Consider the following 19,437-nt stretch of genomic DNA (forward strand, 5'->3'; position numbering starts at 1 on the left):
TTAATTTAAAATTTATTTTAAATCATCCAATTGACATATCTACCCCTTGTTAATCTTAACAAGTGTTTATTGTCATTGATTTTAACTCAATTTATTTTCACTAATTTTAAGTGACATATAAATTTATTTGTAAAACATGTATATTTAAAGTATTTTACATATACAAGATAACTTTATAATTTTAAAATATATTTTCACTAGTGTGGACAAATGAGGTAAAAAGAATTGTGATTAAGAATAAGTTAACTATTTTAACTTAATACTTAAAGTTAAAAATAACTTTAAGTTGTAATAATAAGTTATTTTATTAGACATGTTTAATATATTTAATGATTTAAACTAAGTTATTAAGTCATATTAAATTATTAAATTGATTTCCCAAACACCCTTTTACTTAAATTATGTTCATCATATGATTAATCATACCGAATTGGATTTTCCATTTAATTAAAGATTATTAATTTTCAGCTAATTTGATGATAAAAAAATTAATTGTGTGCAGAGCATTAATTTGAGAGCACATGTTCTTATCTTAGCATTCAATACGGTTCAACTAATTTGATGACAAAAAAATTAATTGTGTGCAGAGAACTAATTTGAGAGCACATGTTCATATCTTAGCATTCAATACAAACAACATAGTTTTCTAAAACATGAAAACGAAACCCTAACCCTGAACCAAAAGCAGAACATAAAAATTTAAACCCTAACCCTCAATTTGCCCAAGTTTTATTCTCCCATAATTTTTCCAAAAAATTATCCTAAATTTTCCAATAAAATACCCCCAGTTTTTCTGAAACATGAAAACAAAATCCCACCCTTAAACTAGAAGCAAAACATAAAAATTTAAACCCTAACATAAAAATTCTAACCCTCAATTTGCCCGAGTTTTATTCTTCTATAATTTCCCAAAAATTTTCTTAAATTTTCTTAAAGATCAAAACAAAACCTTAACCTTAAATAAATTGGAAGTCAAAAAAAAAAAAAAAAAAAAAAACCGTTGAACTCAATCTCTTCTCTTCAATGTCAACCCTATATTAGCTTCTTTGGGATTCTAGGGCTTCAACTTGAGGCTTCACTAGCACCTACAGAGGAGGAATGGTCGACGTAGGAGAGAAGGGCTGCAATTTGGGGTTTTAAAATAACAATGACCCTTTTGCCCTCACTTATAGCAAAAAAGGCACTTTTACCCTTGATCGCGTAGAGAACACATGCCTTTCTATCCAAAAAATTGTACCTTCTCTAAAAAAAGAACATTGCATGCAATTATAAATGATGGAGTTGTTCGATTTTGAACTCAAGGGGGTAAATACAAAACATGCTATAGGTTGGGGGATAAAGGGTAATAAAACCTTTTTTAAAAGTGAAAATTTTGATTTCTCAAAAAATTTATTTATCTATTTTTCCTAATTGGTGTATGATCCCATAGTTTTCCCTTTTATTTATCTATTTGGCCTTTTCTGCACAAACATCCCATGTCTTCCACATTGTCATAACCAACTAGAGCAGCTTGATAATATTTGACAGGTGGTGTCAACAACATGCATAATTTTCTAAAACATGAAAACAAAACCCTAACCCTGAACCAAAAGCATAACATAAAAATTTAAACCCTAACCCTCAATTTGCCCAAGTTTTATTCTCCCACAATTTTCCCAAAATTTCCCCAAAAATTACCCTAAAATTTACCCAAAATATCCCCAATTTTTCTGAAACATGAAAATGAAACCCCAACCTTAAACTAGAAACATAACATAAAAATTTAAACTCTAACCCTCAATCTGCCTGAGTTTTATTCTTCTATAAATTCCCCAAAATTTCCCTAAATTTTCTGAAGGATCAAAACAAAACCTTAACCTTCAATAAATTAGAAGACAAAAAAAAAAAAAAAAAAACTCGTTGAACTCCATCTCTTCTTTTCAATGTCAACCCTATATTAGCTTTTTTGGGATTCTAGGGCTTCAACTTGGGGCTTCACTAGCACCTACAGAGGAGGAACGGTCGACATGGGAGAGGAGGGCTGCAATTTAGGGTTTTAAAATAACAATGACCCTTTTGCCCTCACTTATAGCAAAAAAGGCACTTTTACCCTCGATCACGTAGAGAGCACATGCCTTTCTATCCAAAAATTGTACTTTCTCTAAAAAAAAGAACATTGCATGTAATTATAAATGATGGAGTTGTTCGATTTTGAACTCAAGGGGGTAATGTACAAAACACGCTATAGGGTTGGGGATAAAGGGTAATAAACCCGTTTTTAAAAGTGAAAATTTTGATTTCTCAAAAAATCTATTTCTCTATTTTCTCTAATTGATGTATGATCCCATAGCTTTCCCTTTTATTTATTTATTTGGCCTTTTTTGCACAAACATCCCATGTCTTCCACATTATCATAGCCAGATAGAGTAGATTAATAATATTTGAAATATGGTGTCAATAATATGCACAGTTTTCTAAAACATGAAAAAGAAACCCTAACCCTGAACCTAAAGTATAACACAAAAATTTAAACCCTAACCCTCAATTTGCCCAAGTTTTATTCTCTCATAATTTCCCCAAATTTTCCCTAAAAATTACCCTAAAAATACCCCTAGTTTTTTTGAAACATGAAAATGAAACCCCAACTTTAAACTAAAAGCAAAATATAAAAATTTAAACCAACCCTAACCCTTAATTTGCCTAAGTTTTATTCTTCTATAATTTCTGAAAAATTTCCCTAAATTTTCTGAAAGATCAAAATAAAACCTTAACCTTAAATAAATTAGAAGGCAAAAAAATAAAAAAATAAAAAATAAAACCGTTGAACTTCATCTCTTCTCTTCAATGTCAAACCTACATTAGCTTCTTTGGGATTCTAGGGCTTCGACTTGGGGCTTCACTAGCACCTATAGAGGAGGAATGGCCGACGCGGGATAGGAGGGCTACAATTTGGGGTTTTAAAATAACAATGACCCTTTTGCCCTCACTTATAGCAAAAAATGCACTTTTACCCTCGATCACGCAGAGAGTAATGCCTTTTTATCCAAAAAATTGTACCTTTTCTAGAACATTGCATGCAATTATAAATAATGGAGTTGTTTGATTTTGAACTCAAGGGGGTAATGTACAAAACATGCTATAGGTTGGGGGATAAAGAGTAATAAACCATTTTTTAAAAGTGAAAATTTTGATTTCTCAAAAAATCTATTTATCCGTTTTTTCTAATTGGCGTATGATCCCATAACTTTCCCTTTTATTTAGTTATTTAGCCTTTTCTACACAAACATCCCATGTCTTCCACATTGTCATAGCCAACTAGAGCAGATTGATAATATTTGAAACGTGGTGTCAACACTATGCACAATTTTCTAAAACGTTAAAACAAAACCCTAACCCTGAACTGAAAGCATAACATAAAAATTTAAACCCTAACCCTCAATTTGCCCAAGTTTTATCCTCCCATAATTTCCCCATATTGCCCCTAAAAATTACCTTAAAATTTCCCCAAAAATACCCCTAGTTTTTCTAAAACATGAAAATGAAACCCCAACCTTAAACTAGAAGCAGAACATAAAAATTTAAACCTTAACCCTTAATTTGCCCGAGTTTTATTCTTCTATAATTTCCCCAAATTTTCCTTAAATTTTCTAAAAGATCAAAACAAAACCTTAACCTTAAATAAATTGGAAGACAAAAGAAGAAAAAAAAAAAAACCCATTGATCTCCATTTCTTTTCTTCAATGTCAACCCTATATTAGCTTCTTTGGGATTCTAAGGCTTCGAATTGGGGCTTCACTAGCACCTATAGAGGAGGAACGGTCGATGCAAGAGAGGAGGGCTGCAATTTGGGGTTTTAAAATAACAATGACCCTTTTGCCCTCACTTATAGCAAAAAAGACACTTTTACCCTTGATCGCGTAGAGAGCACATGCCTTTCTATCTAAAAAATTCAACCTTCTCTAAAAAAAGAACATTGCATGCAATTATAAATGATGAAGTTGTTCGATTTTGAACTCAAGGGGGCAATGTACAAAACACACTATAGGTTGGGGGATAAAGAGTAATAAAACCTTTTTTAAAATGAAAATTTTGATTTCTCAAAAACTCTATTTATCTGTTTTTTCTAATTGGTGTATGATCCCATAACTTTCCCTTTTATTTATTTATTTAGCCTTTTCTACACAAACATCCCATGTCTTCCACATTGTCATAGCCAGCTAGAGCAGCTTGATAATATTTGAAATGTGTTGTCAACAATATGCACAGTTTTCTAAAACATGAAAACAAAACCCTAACCCTGAACCAAAAGCATAACATAAAAATTTAAACCCTAACCCTCAATTTGCCCAAGTTTTATCCTCCCATAATTTCCCCAAATTGCCCCTAAAAATTACCCTAAAATTTCCCCAAAAATACCCCTAGTTTTTCTAAAACATGAAAATGAAACCCCAACCTTAAACTAGAAGCAGAACATAAAAATTTAAACTCTAACATAAAAACCCTAACCCTTAATTGGCCTAAGTTTTATTCTTTTATAATTTCCCCAAAATTTCCTTAAATTTTCTAAAAGATCAAAACAAAACCTTAACCTTAAATAAATTGGAAGACAAAAGAAAAAAAAAAAACCCTGTTGAATTCCATCTCTTTTCTTCAATGTCAACTCTATATTAGCTTCTTTAGGATTCTAGGGCTTCACTAGCACCTACAGAGGAGGAATGGACGATGCGGGAGAGGAGGGCTGCAATTTGGGGTTTTAAAATAACAATGACCCTTTTGCCCTCACTTATAGCAAAAAAAGACACTTTTACCCTTGATCGTGCAAAGAGCACATGCCTTTCTATCCAAAAAATTGTTCCTTCTCTAAAAAAATAACATTGTATGCAATCATAAATGATGAAGTTGTTTGATTTTGAACTCAAGGGGTAATGTACAAAACACACTATAGGTTGGGGGATAAAGGGTAATAAACCCTTTTTTAAAAGTGAAAATTTTGATTTCTCAAAAAAATCTATTTATCTGTTTTTCTAATTGGTGTATGATCCCATAGCTTTCCCTTTTATTTATTTATTTGGCCTTTTCTGCACAAACATCCCATGTCTTTCACATTGGCATAGCCAGCTAGAGCAGCCTAATAATATTTGAAAGGTGTTGTCAACACTATCTAAATGCAAACCTGAAAAAGTGGGCAGCAAAAAGAACATAGCACTAAGTATTGATTATAAGTGTGCCCACCTCGCCCTAGGACGGTTGGAACAGTGGAAGGTTTTGAATTCTGCATTTATTATTCTCACACAAGAGTTGAAATTTGAGAAATAAGGTCGTTATTAATCTACCTTTTTCACCAAACTAGGATAAGAAATAGGGAAGATAAGGGCCTGCTTGCCGAGATTTTCTACAGATTTGTAGAGGCTTGCTTTTAAAAATTGTTTGAGGTGAAGAACCAAAATAAATAAAAAATATTTTTGAAGAACAAGACCCTTTGAAAACTTGTTTTGTGAGTAACAGTTTTTTTTTTTTTTTTTTAATAAAATATAATTATTTGAATCAGTTGCATGCTTTGAAAAATTATTTTCCTATTTTGATGTTGTAAAAAATTTATTAATTCACTTTATATAAGACTAGTTAAATTTAATTCAAGTTTTATTAAAAGTAAAAAATAGTTTTTGTACAAGCTCCTTTTATCCTTGAAAGTGAAGGTCACAAACAACTTGCTGATCGTATCCTTCTAAGGGTTTCAGGCCTGCATTAATGCCTGCTTAAATTCACCAGAGAGAATCAGTATATATAGCCCTCCAATTTTGTAGATGGCAAACTAAATTAAGCAAGTAACATTATAGAAGTGTATATGGCTTCCAAACCAGGTATCCTCACTGACTGGCCTTGGAAGTCTCTTGGAAGCTTCAAGGTACACTATTATTATCTGATTTGCCACACTTCGATTGCTCTACAATCTTGCCTTCTCTTCAATGTTTATTTTATTTTTGTTTTACTCCTTTATTTTACTTTTATTCGTTGTTTCAGTATGTGATATTGGCTCCATGGGTAGTTCATAGCATATACACATTAATAATCAAAGATGGGAAGGAGAGGGACCCTGTTTACGTTCTATTTTTCCCATTTCTGTTATGGAGGACACTTCACAACCAGATTTGGATTTCTCTTGCTCGATACCGAACAGCTAAGGGCAACAATAGGATCGTTGATAAGAGTATTGAATTCGAGCAAGTTGACAGGGAAAGCAACTGGTCTGTCAGAAACTCACTCTCACACACACAGGCTGATTACCTTCATGCATGAATATTCACATTTTCTTGTGGTGTTTTGTTTGCAGGGATGACCAAATATTGTTGAATGGGATCCTATTCTACGTGGTTTACATGATACTTCCTGGGGTTGCTCACATGCCCTTATGGAGAACAGATGGTGTACTTCTTACAATTCTTCTTCATATGGGGCCTGTTGAATTCCTATACTACTGGTTACACAGAGCATTGCATCATCATTATCTTTACTCACGCTATCATTCTCATCACCATTCCTCGATTGTCACAGAGCCCATCACCTGTATGAATTGATCATTTACTCTTTGATCCGTTACTAATTAACCACTACCTACATTAGAATATGACGTATCGTTGTTTCCATGGCAGCTGTCATCCATCCTTTTGCTGAACACCTAGCATATTTTCTACTGTTTTTAATACCACTGTTAGCAGGATTTTTCATGAGAAAGAGCTCCATGGCAGCCCTCTTTGGTTATATTTCTTATATTGATTTCATGAACAACATGGGACACTGCAATTTCGAGCTGATCCCTAAGATGCTATTCTCCCTTTTTCCACCTCTTAAGTACCTCATGTATACCCCCTCGTAAGTCTCCCAATTCCTTTTTACATAGTTTTCTGTGTTGAGAGAGAGAATACTGCAATGATCTTTTTTACGTACTCTAAAAATTAAAACGCCCACAATATCTAATTCCTATTTATTCACTTCACATAATCCCAATTCCCTTTTTCCCATAAATGTATTCTTTCCAATTTGAAATGTGCGTGAAGAAATGATTGACTGCTTGACATCTCAGGTATCACTCTCTGCATCACACTCAATTCAGGACCAATTACTCACTTTTTATGCCCATCTATGATTACATCTATGGTACAATGGATAAATCTTCAGATGCGTTATATGAAAAATCACTTATAAGACCTGAACAATTGCCCCATGTGGTTCATTTGACACATCTTGTAACGCCACAGTCCATCTATCATCTGAGGCTAGGATTCGCCTCCTTAGCCTCCAAACCTTACACATACAAATGGTATGTATGGGCAATGTGGCCAGTGACATGTTGTTCTATAATGCTAACATGGACCTATGGTCGTACGTTTATTCTTGAGAGGAATCAATTCAACAAAGTCAATGTCCAAACGTGGGTTGTACCAAAATTCAAGATACAAGTAAGCAACATTTTATTGTTGACTTGTTATTCTTTTGTTTTTTATTTAATCATACTTCAGTATGTTATTTACTTTTTGTTCCTTTTCTATTTTCTTATTGTAGTATCTCCTGAAATTGAGAAATGAATCCATCGATAGTTTGATAGAAGAAGCCATACTCAAAGCAGACAAAAGAGGGATTAAAGTTTTGAGTTTAGGTCTCTTGAACCAGGCAAGTTAAAAGAAAAGGCCATTTACCTCCTTTTTGATCATTTGGAAGAGTTTACCTCATGCTTGCATGGACACAGTTTTTATGGCCTTCAGTTGACTTCTGAAAAATTTTTACATTCTGAAAATTTGAATTATTTTTTGAATTTTAGAAAAAATAAAATAAAACTGTCCAATAATAAATATAAACTTTGCAGGGTGATGAGCTTAATAGTTATGGTGAGCTTTATATCCATAGAAATCCTAAGCTCAAAATCAAGGTGGTGGATGGGAGTAGCTTAGCAGTAGCTGTTGTTCTAAATAGCATTCCTATAGGAACAACTCAAGTACTCTTCAGAGGAAACCTCAACAAGGTTGCTTATTTTATTGCTTCTGCTTTATGCCAAATGGGCATCCAGGTATGTATAATTAACAAGCATTATTATGGCTACTATATATATATATATAAAGGGAAAGAAAAAGAAATTATTTTTGGTGAAATAATGCCTTAGCATTGACAAATCGGGGTCTGGAACAAGCATTGTCCAATCTTGGTTTTGATTTTTCATACAATGAATCTCAGGTAGCCACATCACATAAGGATGAGTATGAGCAACTCAACACAAAGCTCAAGAATGTTGAGTGTGAAAGTAAATTACTACTTTCTAAAAGTTTTACTGAAAAGGTACAATTTATCATTTAGCAACTATTTTAAACCTTCTACACTTGATTCATTTTCATCTGCTACTACTCTTATTTCTGTTACTTTTTTATCCATCGTCAACTTAATTTTATTTATTTATTTTGAAGATATGGCTGGTTGGAGATGGATTGACCAAAGAAGAACAAATGAAAGCATCGAAAGGAACATTATTCATTCCCTTTTCTCAATTCCCTCCAAAGAGGTTGCGCAAAGACTGCCTCTACCACACTACACCAGCAATGATGCCTCCCAAGTCTTTTAAGAACATAGACTCTTGTGAGGTTAGTAAATTAATGTTTGTTCTCATTCACAGGCCTCAATGTTTTACATACATCTTATATTTCATGAAAATCATTTCTTTATTGAAAAGAAGTTGAGCAAAAAATGTGAAGGGTAATGAACATTTTTGGTAATGGGCCAAATGAAGAGAACATCTTTCAAAGAAGCTTTCAAGCTAGGCATTAATTCCAACACCTACCAATCATCATACACTATAAACTGGATTACTTATATTATTCGTTTTGTCTTACGAAATTTTTTGTAATGCAAACATGTGACAGAATTGGTTGCCGAGAAGAGCAATGAGTGCATCGCGTGTAGCTGGGGTAATTCATGCATTAGAAGGATGGAATGTGCACGAGTGTGGTAACACAATGTTCAACGTTGAGAAAATATGGGAAGCTAGTCTTCAACATGGATTTGGTCCTTTAACGATCCCCACATGATCACATCATCACATCCTTAAACCAATATCTTTATCTATCTATCTGTGTTGTTGAACTTGGATATCCTATAATTTTAGCTTGTTATATTATATATGAAACTCAATACCTACTTGTGTTTCATGGATAAGAAATTGATTGTGTTAATTTGGCTTTTCAAGTTGTTTTAATACTTTATTGTATTGTAGATGGAAATTGAGTATTGTTACTTTTGTGTCTAGCTATGAAATATAAATATTTATTAATTTTTTTAAAAAAGGAGATGTTGATAGAGAAAAGGAAAGTAAGGAGTAATTATAGCTTGTTTTTTCAATTTTAATTATTGGGTTTTATATTTGTATTTTTCCTATACTTATATTTTCCATTGCTACAATTCTCCAACTTTTCCCATTCAAGTAAGTTTTCTCAATACAAATATTTGTAATTATTATAAATGCTTACTTCAAGGAAAAAGGTAATTATCACAAATGCTTACTTCAAGGAAAAAGATGATACATACGCTGCCACCAATGACACCATATCTTTCTAATGACACTTTAAAAAGAGAGAATATTGTCATTTTGTTAACACTTTAATCTTGATTTATGTTGAGGGCATATTGCACATTTTAGGTACATGTCTCTATGAACCCGCATTTTTTATGTGCTTTCCTACTTGTCAATGAGACTTGTTATCTTAGTGAAAATTTGATTTTTAAAAAATTGGAATTGCCACTTATCTTTATTTATTTTTAAAATAGAAAATAAAATAAGAAATAAAACCTTAAAAAATGACTCTTTATTTTTTGAAAACCTAAGTCTAGTTAGGTTACTTATTGGGAAGGTATCATAATGGTAGCATCCCTCTCAACCCTAAAATCAGGTCTCTACTAATAAGGTTAATGTAAACATGATAATTGATCGATAAATCAAGGATACCGATGATAACAAAGCAATGATCAAAGCATAGGAAGCAATATCAAGCATGAGGGCATTTCACACACAAAGTTTTCATGTTTATATAAGATTAAAGAGATAAAGGGTGAAGAAAGAATACCTTGATAGCATACATAGCTTACAATGCACTTGCATATAGCTAAAGAGGTTTAGATCAATTATAACAACAAATACCTATGAAAGTGAACCCTAATATGTATGATATATGTACAACTTAAATGAAATGGCAAGGACCTAAAGGAGTATCAAATATCACATAGGGCATGCATACAACTCATTGTTAAGGCTAAACTATGTACAAGATAGCTAGAAATACTAGAATTAAGGACTAAGACAAAACATGCAGAAAAGAATTAGAATAATAGCATCCATAAGAAAAATCCTAAATAAATATCTAGAAGCATTATTTCATCATGGAAAAAAATAGGAAACATCCTCAATATATCTATATTACACTATATAAGCTAAAACCAAGTCATGCTATGACAATTAACACTAGATTAAATAATAAAGTAGACACTATACATAATTTCCAACATGTAATCAAAATAGAAGCTTTCAAAAAAAAAAAAAAAATCCTATTTAATTACAAAAAAAATCAAGAAACCTCTCTTACATGTCTAGATTATCATCCCAATGGTCCAACAATTTATTGAAGCCTTATTTAATCCCAGTTTACAAAAACATCCAAAAGGTCCATAACATGACAAAATTCCAAGTATACCTAAACTAATTTTTTTAACTATTTTAGGAATGTTATAAAATGTAAAAAAAAAAAAAAAAAATTCAACATTTTCATAATGTATAAGTTACAAGAAAAATAATGGCAAGGTCAGAAGGCAAACAGATCAATTTTAAAATTAAGCAAACAACCCCTTTATTCAAAATCAGGATAATGCAATGGGTGCAGAAAGGGGAAAATATATCTGTCAATTGGGGAGTCGGTTTTTAAAGAAACTTTTTTGGTAATGGCCCAAATGAAGAGAACATCTTTCAAGGAAACTTTCAAGCTAGGCATTAATTCCAACACCTACCAATCATCATACACTATAAACTGGATTACTTATATTATTTGTTTTGTCTTACGAAATTTTTTGTTATGCAAACATGTGATAGAATTGGTTGCCGAGAAGAGCAATGAGTGCATCGCGTGTAGCTAAGGTAATTCATGCATTAGAAGGATGGAATGTGCACGAGTGTGGTAACACAATGTTCAACGTTGAGAAAATATGGGAAGCTAGTCTCCAACATGGATTTCGTCCTTTAACGGTCCCCACATGATCACATGATCACATGCATAAACCAATATCTTTATCTATCTATTTGTGTTGTTGAACTTGGATATCCTATAATTTTAGCTTGTTATATTATATATGAAACTCAATACCTACTTGTGTTTCATGGGTAACTAATATTGGTTATGTTAATTTGGCTTTTCAAGTTGTTATAATACTTTATTGTTTCCTTACTTTGCCTACTGTAGATGACATAATTGAGTATTGTTATTTTTGTGTCTAGCTATGAAACATTAATATTTATTATTTAAAAAAAAAAAAAAGGAGATGTTGGTGGAGAAGAGGAAACTAAAGAGTAATTAAACAAGTGATGCCAACTTGTTTTTTCAATTTTAATTATTGGGTTTGATATTTGTATTTTTCCTATACACGTATTTGCAATTGCTACAATTCTCCAACTTCTCCCATTCATATAGGTTTTCTCAATACAAATATTTGTAATTATTATAGATGCTTACTTTAAGGAGAAGAGATATTGTGACCTTTACAATGTGTCACCATAAACATACAGTGCCACCAATGACATTATATATTTCTAGTGACACTTTGAAAAGAGACAATATTGTCATTTTGTTGACACTTATTTGGCTAATGAGCTATTAGGGATAGATATAATTAGAAGTTGCATAAAATGCATCGATCACCTTTGAGTTATGATATCACATTATTCCAAATGATTATAGAAGATATGGTTGCTTATGAGTGTTTAATTTAAGTATTTTTATAATACTTATTAATTAACATCTAGGACTAACCTTTAGTAACATTTCATCTAAAAATATAACAATCATATTGCATTTAACTTAATAATTTTAATGCTTATGGATTAATCTGTGATATATTGTATCCATAATCCCAAATATGTTATTAAAATAACATTGAATATTCACCAAAAATTTAAAATAACACACCTAGCACATCAAACCCACCAAAATTGAAAAAGAAGATCGAACTCACAAGAAAAAAAAATTGATGTTTAATTGTTAAGCATCCCAAGATTGTATATGTACTTGCATTTCATATGCATAAAACAAACCATAAATTAAGTAGCAAAAGAGACATAAACCCAAAAGTTTTACCACCAAAGTAAGATTTATCTTCAAGCTCTCCTTTCAACGGCCTTAAGACATTCAATATATTCCTTCCCGATTGCCTCGTACTCTTCTCCTCCCATTAATTCTCCATTACATCTTCTCAAGTATACATTATGTATTCTTGTAGTTTATAGTTTAATGAGCTTCAAACATTTTATTAAAAATTAAGAATTAACTAGTGTTATTTTAGATGAACAAATTTTAAATAAGTCCCTTCTTCCCATTTTAATATAAAAGCATTTTCTGCAAAATGAGAAATTGATTTCAGTAACTTTATAAATCTCTTAGTTTTTCTTTTTCTAGTAATGGTACAAGATATTATTACATATTTAAATCTCACAATATTCTTAAAACCGATAAAATAAAAGGAAAAATAGATTATACAAACATAAATTTTAAGGAAAAGAAAAGTGTGTGAAAACCAAGTCTAGAGATGGGAGCTAGGTTACTTATTAGGAAGGTATCATAGGGTAGTACCCCTTTAAATTCTAAAGAAGTCCATACCAAACAAGTGGAGGGAACTAAGGTAATTGACTAATAGATTATGGATACTAAGAGATCAAAACAAAAATAAAAAAACAAGACATATTAATAAAAGTAATAAATCGATAATGAATATATAGGCCATATGCATCGAAAAACCAAAAACCAAACTCAAAGAAAAACAATCAAACAAAGGAAAAAGTGTAGACCCTCCATTTATCCTTTAGCACATGTCATACTAAGTATTCTTTCAATACTCCACAATAGTTCCCCGATGACCTAGTGCTACTCATTCAACTTACCTTTTTTAGCCACCTTGGAGAGTCTGGTTGAGGGATTTATCTGGCCTCTCATTGTGACCCTTGGTAGCCCAAAGTTAGATTTAGGATTTTCATTTTTTTTTTTAGGATAACTCATTTAAACCTTTAGGACAACACACTTAAACACTATTCTGATCACCCTAAGTCACTTAAGCACTTTTTATTTTTTATCACCTTAGGTTACTAAAACACCTTTCTGATCACCCTAGGTCACTTAGACACTTTTTTGATCACCCTAAGTCACTTAGGTAGTTTTCTAACCGCCTTAGATCACTTAGGCATATTTTTTATCACCCTAGATCACTTAGGCACACTTAACCCATCTAGGCACATTTGGCCCATTTAGGCATACCTTGATCTTTTTAATCACACTTTGGCCCATCTAAGCAAGTCCTGACCCATTTAGACACACACTACCTCCTCTAGGCATGCCCTGGCCCATTGAGGCACATTTGACCCATTTAGACATACTCTAGCCCATCTAGGGACATCTAGGCACACCCTTACCCATTTAAGGGCATCTGACCCATATAGGCACGTCTTGGTCCATTTAGATATACTTTGCCCCATCTAGGCACATTTGGACCATTTAGGCACAACCTAATCCCTTTAGGCACACCCCAGTCCATTTAGGCATACCTTAGCCCTCTTAGGCACACCTTGGCCCATCTAGGCATACTTTGACCCCTTTAGACACACCCTAACCCATTTAGGCATACTTGGCCTATTTAGATACACCATAACCCATCTTGGCAAATCCAGCCCATCTAGGCATGCCCTGACCCATCTAGACATGTCCTAGCCTATCTAGGCACACCCTAGTTGTTGGGAACCCTGAATTACTCCATTCCCATACCCTGGATCTCGTAGGGAGCATGCATCTATCCGTAAGCATCTCTAAATCTATCACAACGAAATAAAATGACAATAAAAAATATTATTAACTATAGATCTAGAGATATGAACCACATACCTAGATATGGGTGCTCCTAATTAGATTCATTGTGGTGAAGAACATGTCTAAATAGTTTGAAGGTCTCGTACACTCATGATCTTCCTCTCGATGACTTGAACCACGATCTTGGCACTCCAAAGTGTGGGCTTTAGAAGAGTGAAAACCTTGACTCTCTCTCTCTCTCTCTTTAAATGTTGAAGATGACCAGCTAAAGTAATTAAGAAACCCTAACCCATAATGGGTATTTATAGGGTTGCCCATTAGGCTTAAGTGACTTAAGCCCATCAACGCTTAGGTCACTTAATCTAGCCTAAAATGGGTCCTAATTGATCAATTAACCACATAGGGTCATCTAAATAATCAATTAGCTCAATCTAGAGACCTTGTTCATTATCCCCTATGCAACTTTACGTAATTACCAAAACACTCTTATGCATAAGAAAGAACCTAGAGCCAATCTAACCCTCATAAACCGTGCTATCTGGTATATGAGCTCAAAGCAGGGACCATTGGGATCTATGGGAGTATTGGCTTCCTCATAATCCAATTCTAAAGTTGATTCAACGTTCCACTAAAGAGAATCAACTGCACTCTAGTACCTTATGTAAATAACAACGAGACAAAGCTCGAGTCTGTGACCTATTATCCATTGCATGCAAACTCCTCATGAACTAGTGTTCGTAATCTAACAAGCTAGTACTATCACCTATCAAGATCACCTCTCAAATCATTGAGTTATAGATCTCACTTATTATGTGATCAATTGGCATATCCTAACTCAAAGGAGCATATGTTAAATTCTATTATAGGAATTATTATGGCCACAAATTTCATGATCACATGTCCTTTACATCATCCAAGGAGGCACACTATCTCAATCCCATGAGATGTCATGGTGCCTTTGTTGAGAATACATGTCGTCAACAACCTTCATCAACAGGGACCCAATCCATAAAGATATATGACTATTTTAGGGTCTCACCCATAAGTTAAAGTCTCCTATTGATTTTGGCATAAACTTAATATCCTCTCAAGATTGAGAGTGCATGTAGTATAGTAGCTTAGTGAATCATTACAATTAATAACCTTATGTTATGATTCACCATAGGTCTTATTCAATGTGTATCCCATACACTAATGCACTCACCATGAGAAATACATCCTGAGAACCAAGACAAGTCATCCCTCCAATTAGGAAGTAGTGCACTATAGTCTCTACTGGATTGCCCAAATCCATGAACCGATTGTGGACAACTTATCTACTTATAAGGAATCCATGACTTGTATTTACTATGCAACTTTTAATACACTCAAGTCATGTATAATGTAAGAGACATGTATCGAGTACTCAAATCAATATCAATACACTAAAAGGATAGCAATGAGACAATTATGTCTAACTTTGGCCCATCTAGGCACATTTGGCCCATCTAGGCACATCGAGCCCATTTAGACACATCTGGCCCATTTAGGCACACAATGGTCCATTTAGACATACTTTGGCCCATCTAGGCACATTTAGCCCATTTAGGCACACCCTAGTCCATTTAGGCATACCTTGGCCCTCTTAGGCACACTTTAGCCCATCTAGGCACATTTGGTTCATTTAGGCACACATTGGTCCATTTAGTCATACCTTGGTCCATATAGGCATAGTCTGGCCCACCTAGGCATACCTTGACCTTCTTGGGTATGTGTTGGCCCTCTTAGGCATGCCTTGGTCAATCTAGGCACATCCTGGCCCATCTAGGCTTATTTGAGCCACCTAAGTCTTCTTTAGGTTTTTCTTGTTTGGTATTTGCATAGTTTGCATGACTTGTATGGAATTTTCATTTGCATGGTTTCCATGGTTATTGGAGCCAAAATATGTGCTTTAATAGAGCATATATTAGATATGATTTATGCACTATAAGACACTCAAATCATTTGAATTGACCCAAATCGTTTCTAAGGCCCTAGCCATGAGTTTAAATGTTATTTTGGAGATATGTCTCAGGTTTAAGGGAATAAAAGGGTACAAGTTGAAAACATTTTAGATTTTGAAAGATCAAGGGGTTAAATGGGGAATTGAGTGAGTCAAGACCCATAGCATTTGAGAAAATGCAAGACGAGGATGTCATGAGTTTGGGATTTGAGTAATGGCCATTATAAAGTAAGAAAGAAGCCATACAAACATGGAAAATGAGGTATGAAGCAAATTCATCAAGTTACATGGAAATTTAGAACTCAAAATCTAGTGGCAATGCTATGACTTTGAAAATTTTAGATTACTTCTTAAAGTCTATTATCGACAATATCGTTTCAAATATCTAGAAGTTAGGAATCCAATGCATCAAACGGTGTGCAAATCAGAGCTAAAATGAGGAAGTTATGCATGTTTGAAGCAAATTGGTCAGAGAAGGATGTTGAGTTTGAAATTCACTGTGCATTTTGAACTTAGCCCCTACATTTCGAATTGGGCTTCCTTCCACTTATGAGTTCAAAATTGACTTGAGACTCACCCCAATTTCTAACTCAGCCACCGGTGATCGAGTTTGAGCCCCAAGATATGTCGAAATGAGTTCCAAATGCCTCAACCTAATTTGAAATGCCTTGTACTCGTTTAGAACTCCTTATTTTTGAAGTTTTTTAGGTTGTTTATGACTTTTCCTTGTAATAAGTGGCTAATGAGAGTGTACCTTGTGTTAGGTCATTGATGATACTATATAAAATCTTCTAGTTCTAGTGTTTAGTCATCTTGGACCATCTTTTGGAGAGTTTGACATTTTTGTGGGGAAGAAGATGAGAACTTTGGTTTGTTTCTTTTTTTCTTTATTGAATATATTGTTTTTAATTTTTTTTATTTAAATTATGGGTTTTTATCTTATTATGGATTTTGAATGTGACATCACCCCCATGAGAGGCTAAAAAGCCAACTCTGGGGCTTTAAGCATGAAAACTTAAGAGCTAGAAACTCATAAGAACAATGGGTAAATTGTTATAACAATGAGATCAATTATTAGTTGGGTTACAATTTATCAATTTTTTTTTATTCCATCATTGTGTTTAGTTTAGGGAATGATATGTTAAGTTATCACCTGATACTAGTAATTCTTGATAACTCTTGATCATTAGTTATCTTGGTCTTTCTTATCATTATTTGCTCCAAAACAAAGCTATAAGGAATAAGAAGGGTTAAAAGGCCAAACCTTAAACCAATAATCAATCTTATTAATTTGATGATTTTAGGAATTTTTTTTTAAAGGGAAAATTTAGGTTTTGGATGCAATTTTGAGTTATAGAGCTCAAGTTGATTGCAAGCGGCCAAAGATACCAAAACCTTAAGATCACTCTACTTAAGAAACCCTTGTTCTCTCTATTTTTATACCTTAAGTTGGATGGTGGAAAGCCCCGACCATATTTGAATCAATTGAATTAAAAATCAATATTCATTTTGTTATTAATTTAGTTCTCTTACTTAGTTTCACTTCATTCACATATTATTTTTCAATTTAGGATTCAAATAAAAGTGATTAGTTTATCATAGTATTGACAAATTCCATAATCCAATCCTTGAGAATGATACCCGAAGTACTACAAAAGTCGTAGTGACTATTTCTCTAGTTTTTCTTGACCAGAGTTGCTACATAAAAAGGCTTAGTATTTTGGACAATATAGAAGACCGATCAATGGCATTGCATATCATGTGCATGGCATGTGCATGATTTTTACCTCTTCGTCTAAAATGCCTTTGTTTTTTTTTTTTTTTCTCTGTCTACTTTTTTTTTTTTTTTTTTTTGGAAATGGAATGATATGGAAAGGAATTAGGCTGGTTAAGAGAGTGTATATGGATGCTTTTAGGAGACAAAAAAATTACATTTTTTTTTTTAGAATGATTTAGGCCACGTTTTTTTTTTTTGTGATATTCAGAATACAGTTTGAGGATATTTTCAATGCATTTTTGGATAGGAATCAGGTTGGTTTGAGGATTCAACATGTTTTGGAAAAGAAAGAGGTTGTATTTTGGGAAGAAAAGAGGAACCTTCTGGAGAAAAACATATTTAGATTTGAAATGAAATGAAGGAAAGTTTTAGCAGCATTTTTTTTATGGGAAATGAAGGATTTTGAGTAGCCTTTTTTTATAGGAAATAAAGGATTTTGAGTAGTGTTTTTTATAGGAAAGGAAGGATTTTGAGCAGCATTCAAATGGAGGATTAGGAGGATCTTTTAAAAAAAAATTAGCAGTGTCCGAATGAGGGGTTTTAAGCGTGGTTTTGAAAGAATTTCCAATAGGGAGCTTTTAGGGGGAGAATTAAGGAAGAATCGGTAAGGAAGTGTTAGAGGTTTTTGAGAGAAGAAGTAGTTGCATTTTGGGAGTTTTCAGGCCATTTAAAAAAAAAAACAAAACAAAACAAATCAGTCTACGTTATGGAGGATGTGTTTCTTGATTTTTAAGGGGTCTATAGGTGTTTTTTTTTAAAAAAATTTGGGGGATGTTCAGGCTGGGATTTAGAGATTTTAGAGAGCACGATTTTAGAGGACATTCAATAGGTTTTGAGAGGGTCATTCTACATTTCTTTGAGAAGGACTCACCATCAGTTTGGAGAGCATCCCCCCAATTGCAACTTTTGGGGGGGTTGGAGGAGGGAGGGATGGGTGTTCACATTCTAATTTCCATTTGATATCTAACACTTTCGAGGTTGAGATGAAAGACAAAACAACAAATTTTTGGAGTTGTATAATTTCATTGAGAAACAATCGTCATCTACACCATTAAAAAAGGGTTGTCACTCATGCACCATGAAATCTTACCTCTATAATCCTTGAGTCTCCAATCCTACTATTTTTTTTATGAATTAACATACTCTACCTCATAAAAAACATATGTCATCATAGATTATGTGATTACAAGTCTTTAGCACTACCTAAGAGAATACAATATTATTGTTTCAATCCCATGAGATATCATTATACCTATCTTGAGAATACTTATTGCCACCTATTGTAATCAACAATGACCAAATTCATAAAGAATATATGAATACCTTGGGATCTCACTTATAGCTCAAAGTCACTAAAGACCTCAGCACTACCTTAATATTATTTCAAGATTGAGAGCCTACGTAGCATAGTAGATTGATAAATCATGACTACCTAATAATCAATGTCATGACTCACCATAAATTCTTTCTAATGTAATCATACACACTAGCACACTCATCATGGAAAACTCATCCCAATAACCAAGAAAGTTCTCTCAAATTAAGAGGTAGTACACCACAGTCTTTAATGGATTACTTAATTTCATGAATCAACTAGGAACAACTTA

The 19,437-nt window shown here is 33.2% G+C and overlaps 1 protein-coding gene across 1 annotated transcript; it reads left to right on the forward strand.

The window, feature by feature from the left end:
- Window positions 1–5,793: 5,793 nt before the first annotated feature.
- Window positions 5,794–9,222, forward strand: LOC117931863 (very-long-chain aldehyde decarbonylase CER1-like). Its single transcript, XM_034852934.1, has 10 exons — window positions 5,794–5,884; window positions 6,001–6,224; window positions 6,311–6,543; window positions 6,630–6,849; window positions 7,061–7,436; window positions 7,540–7,647; window positions 7,841–8,041; window positions 8,206–8,307; window positions 8,433–8,606; window positions 8,886–9,222. The coding sequence occupies exons 1-10, from the start codon at window positions 5,825–5,827 to the stop codon at window positions 9,048–9,050; spliced, it is 1,863 nt and encodes a 620-aa protein (XP_034708825.1). The 5' UTR covers window positions 5,794–5,824; the 3' UTR covers window positions 9,051–9,222.
- The last annotated feature ends 10,215 nt before the right edge of the window (window positions 9,223–19,437 follow it).

Source organism: Vitis riparia, chromosome 15 (assembly GCF_004353265.1).
Source record: "Vitis riparia cultivar Riparia Gloire de Montpellier isolate 1030 chromosome 15, EGFV_Vit.rip_1.0, whole genome shotgun sequence".
Classification (NCBI taxonomy): domain Eukaryota; kingdom Viridiplantae; phylum Streptophyta; class Magnoliopsida; order Vitales; family Vitaceae; genus Vitis; species Vitis riparia.

Excerpts from the sequence above, each read along its gene's own strand:
- LOC117931863 (XM_034852934.1), top strand. The coding sequence starts at position 5,825 with ATGGCTTCCAAACCAGGTATCCTCACTGACTGGCCTTGGAAGTCTCTT. Across the intron at positions 6,850-7,060 it reads TACCTCATGTATACCCCCTC|GTATCACTCTCTGCATCACA; the intron begins GTAAGTCTCCCA and ends TTGACATCTCAG. Across the intron at positions 7,437-7,539 it reads TACCAAAATTCAAGATACAA|TATCTCCTGAAATTGAGAAA; the intron begins GTAAGCAACATT and ends TTCTTATTGTAG.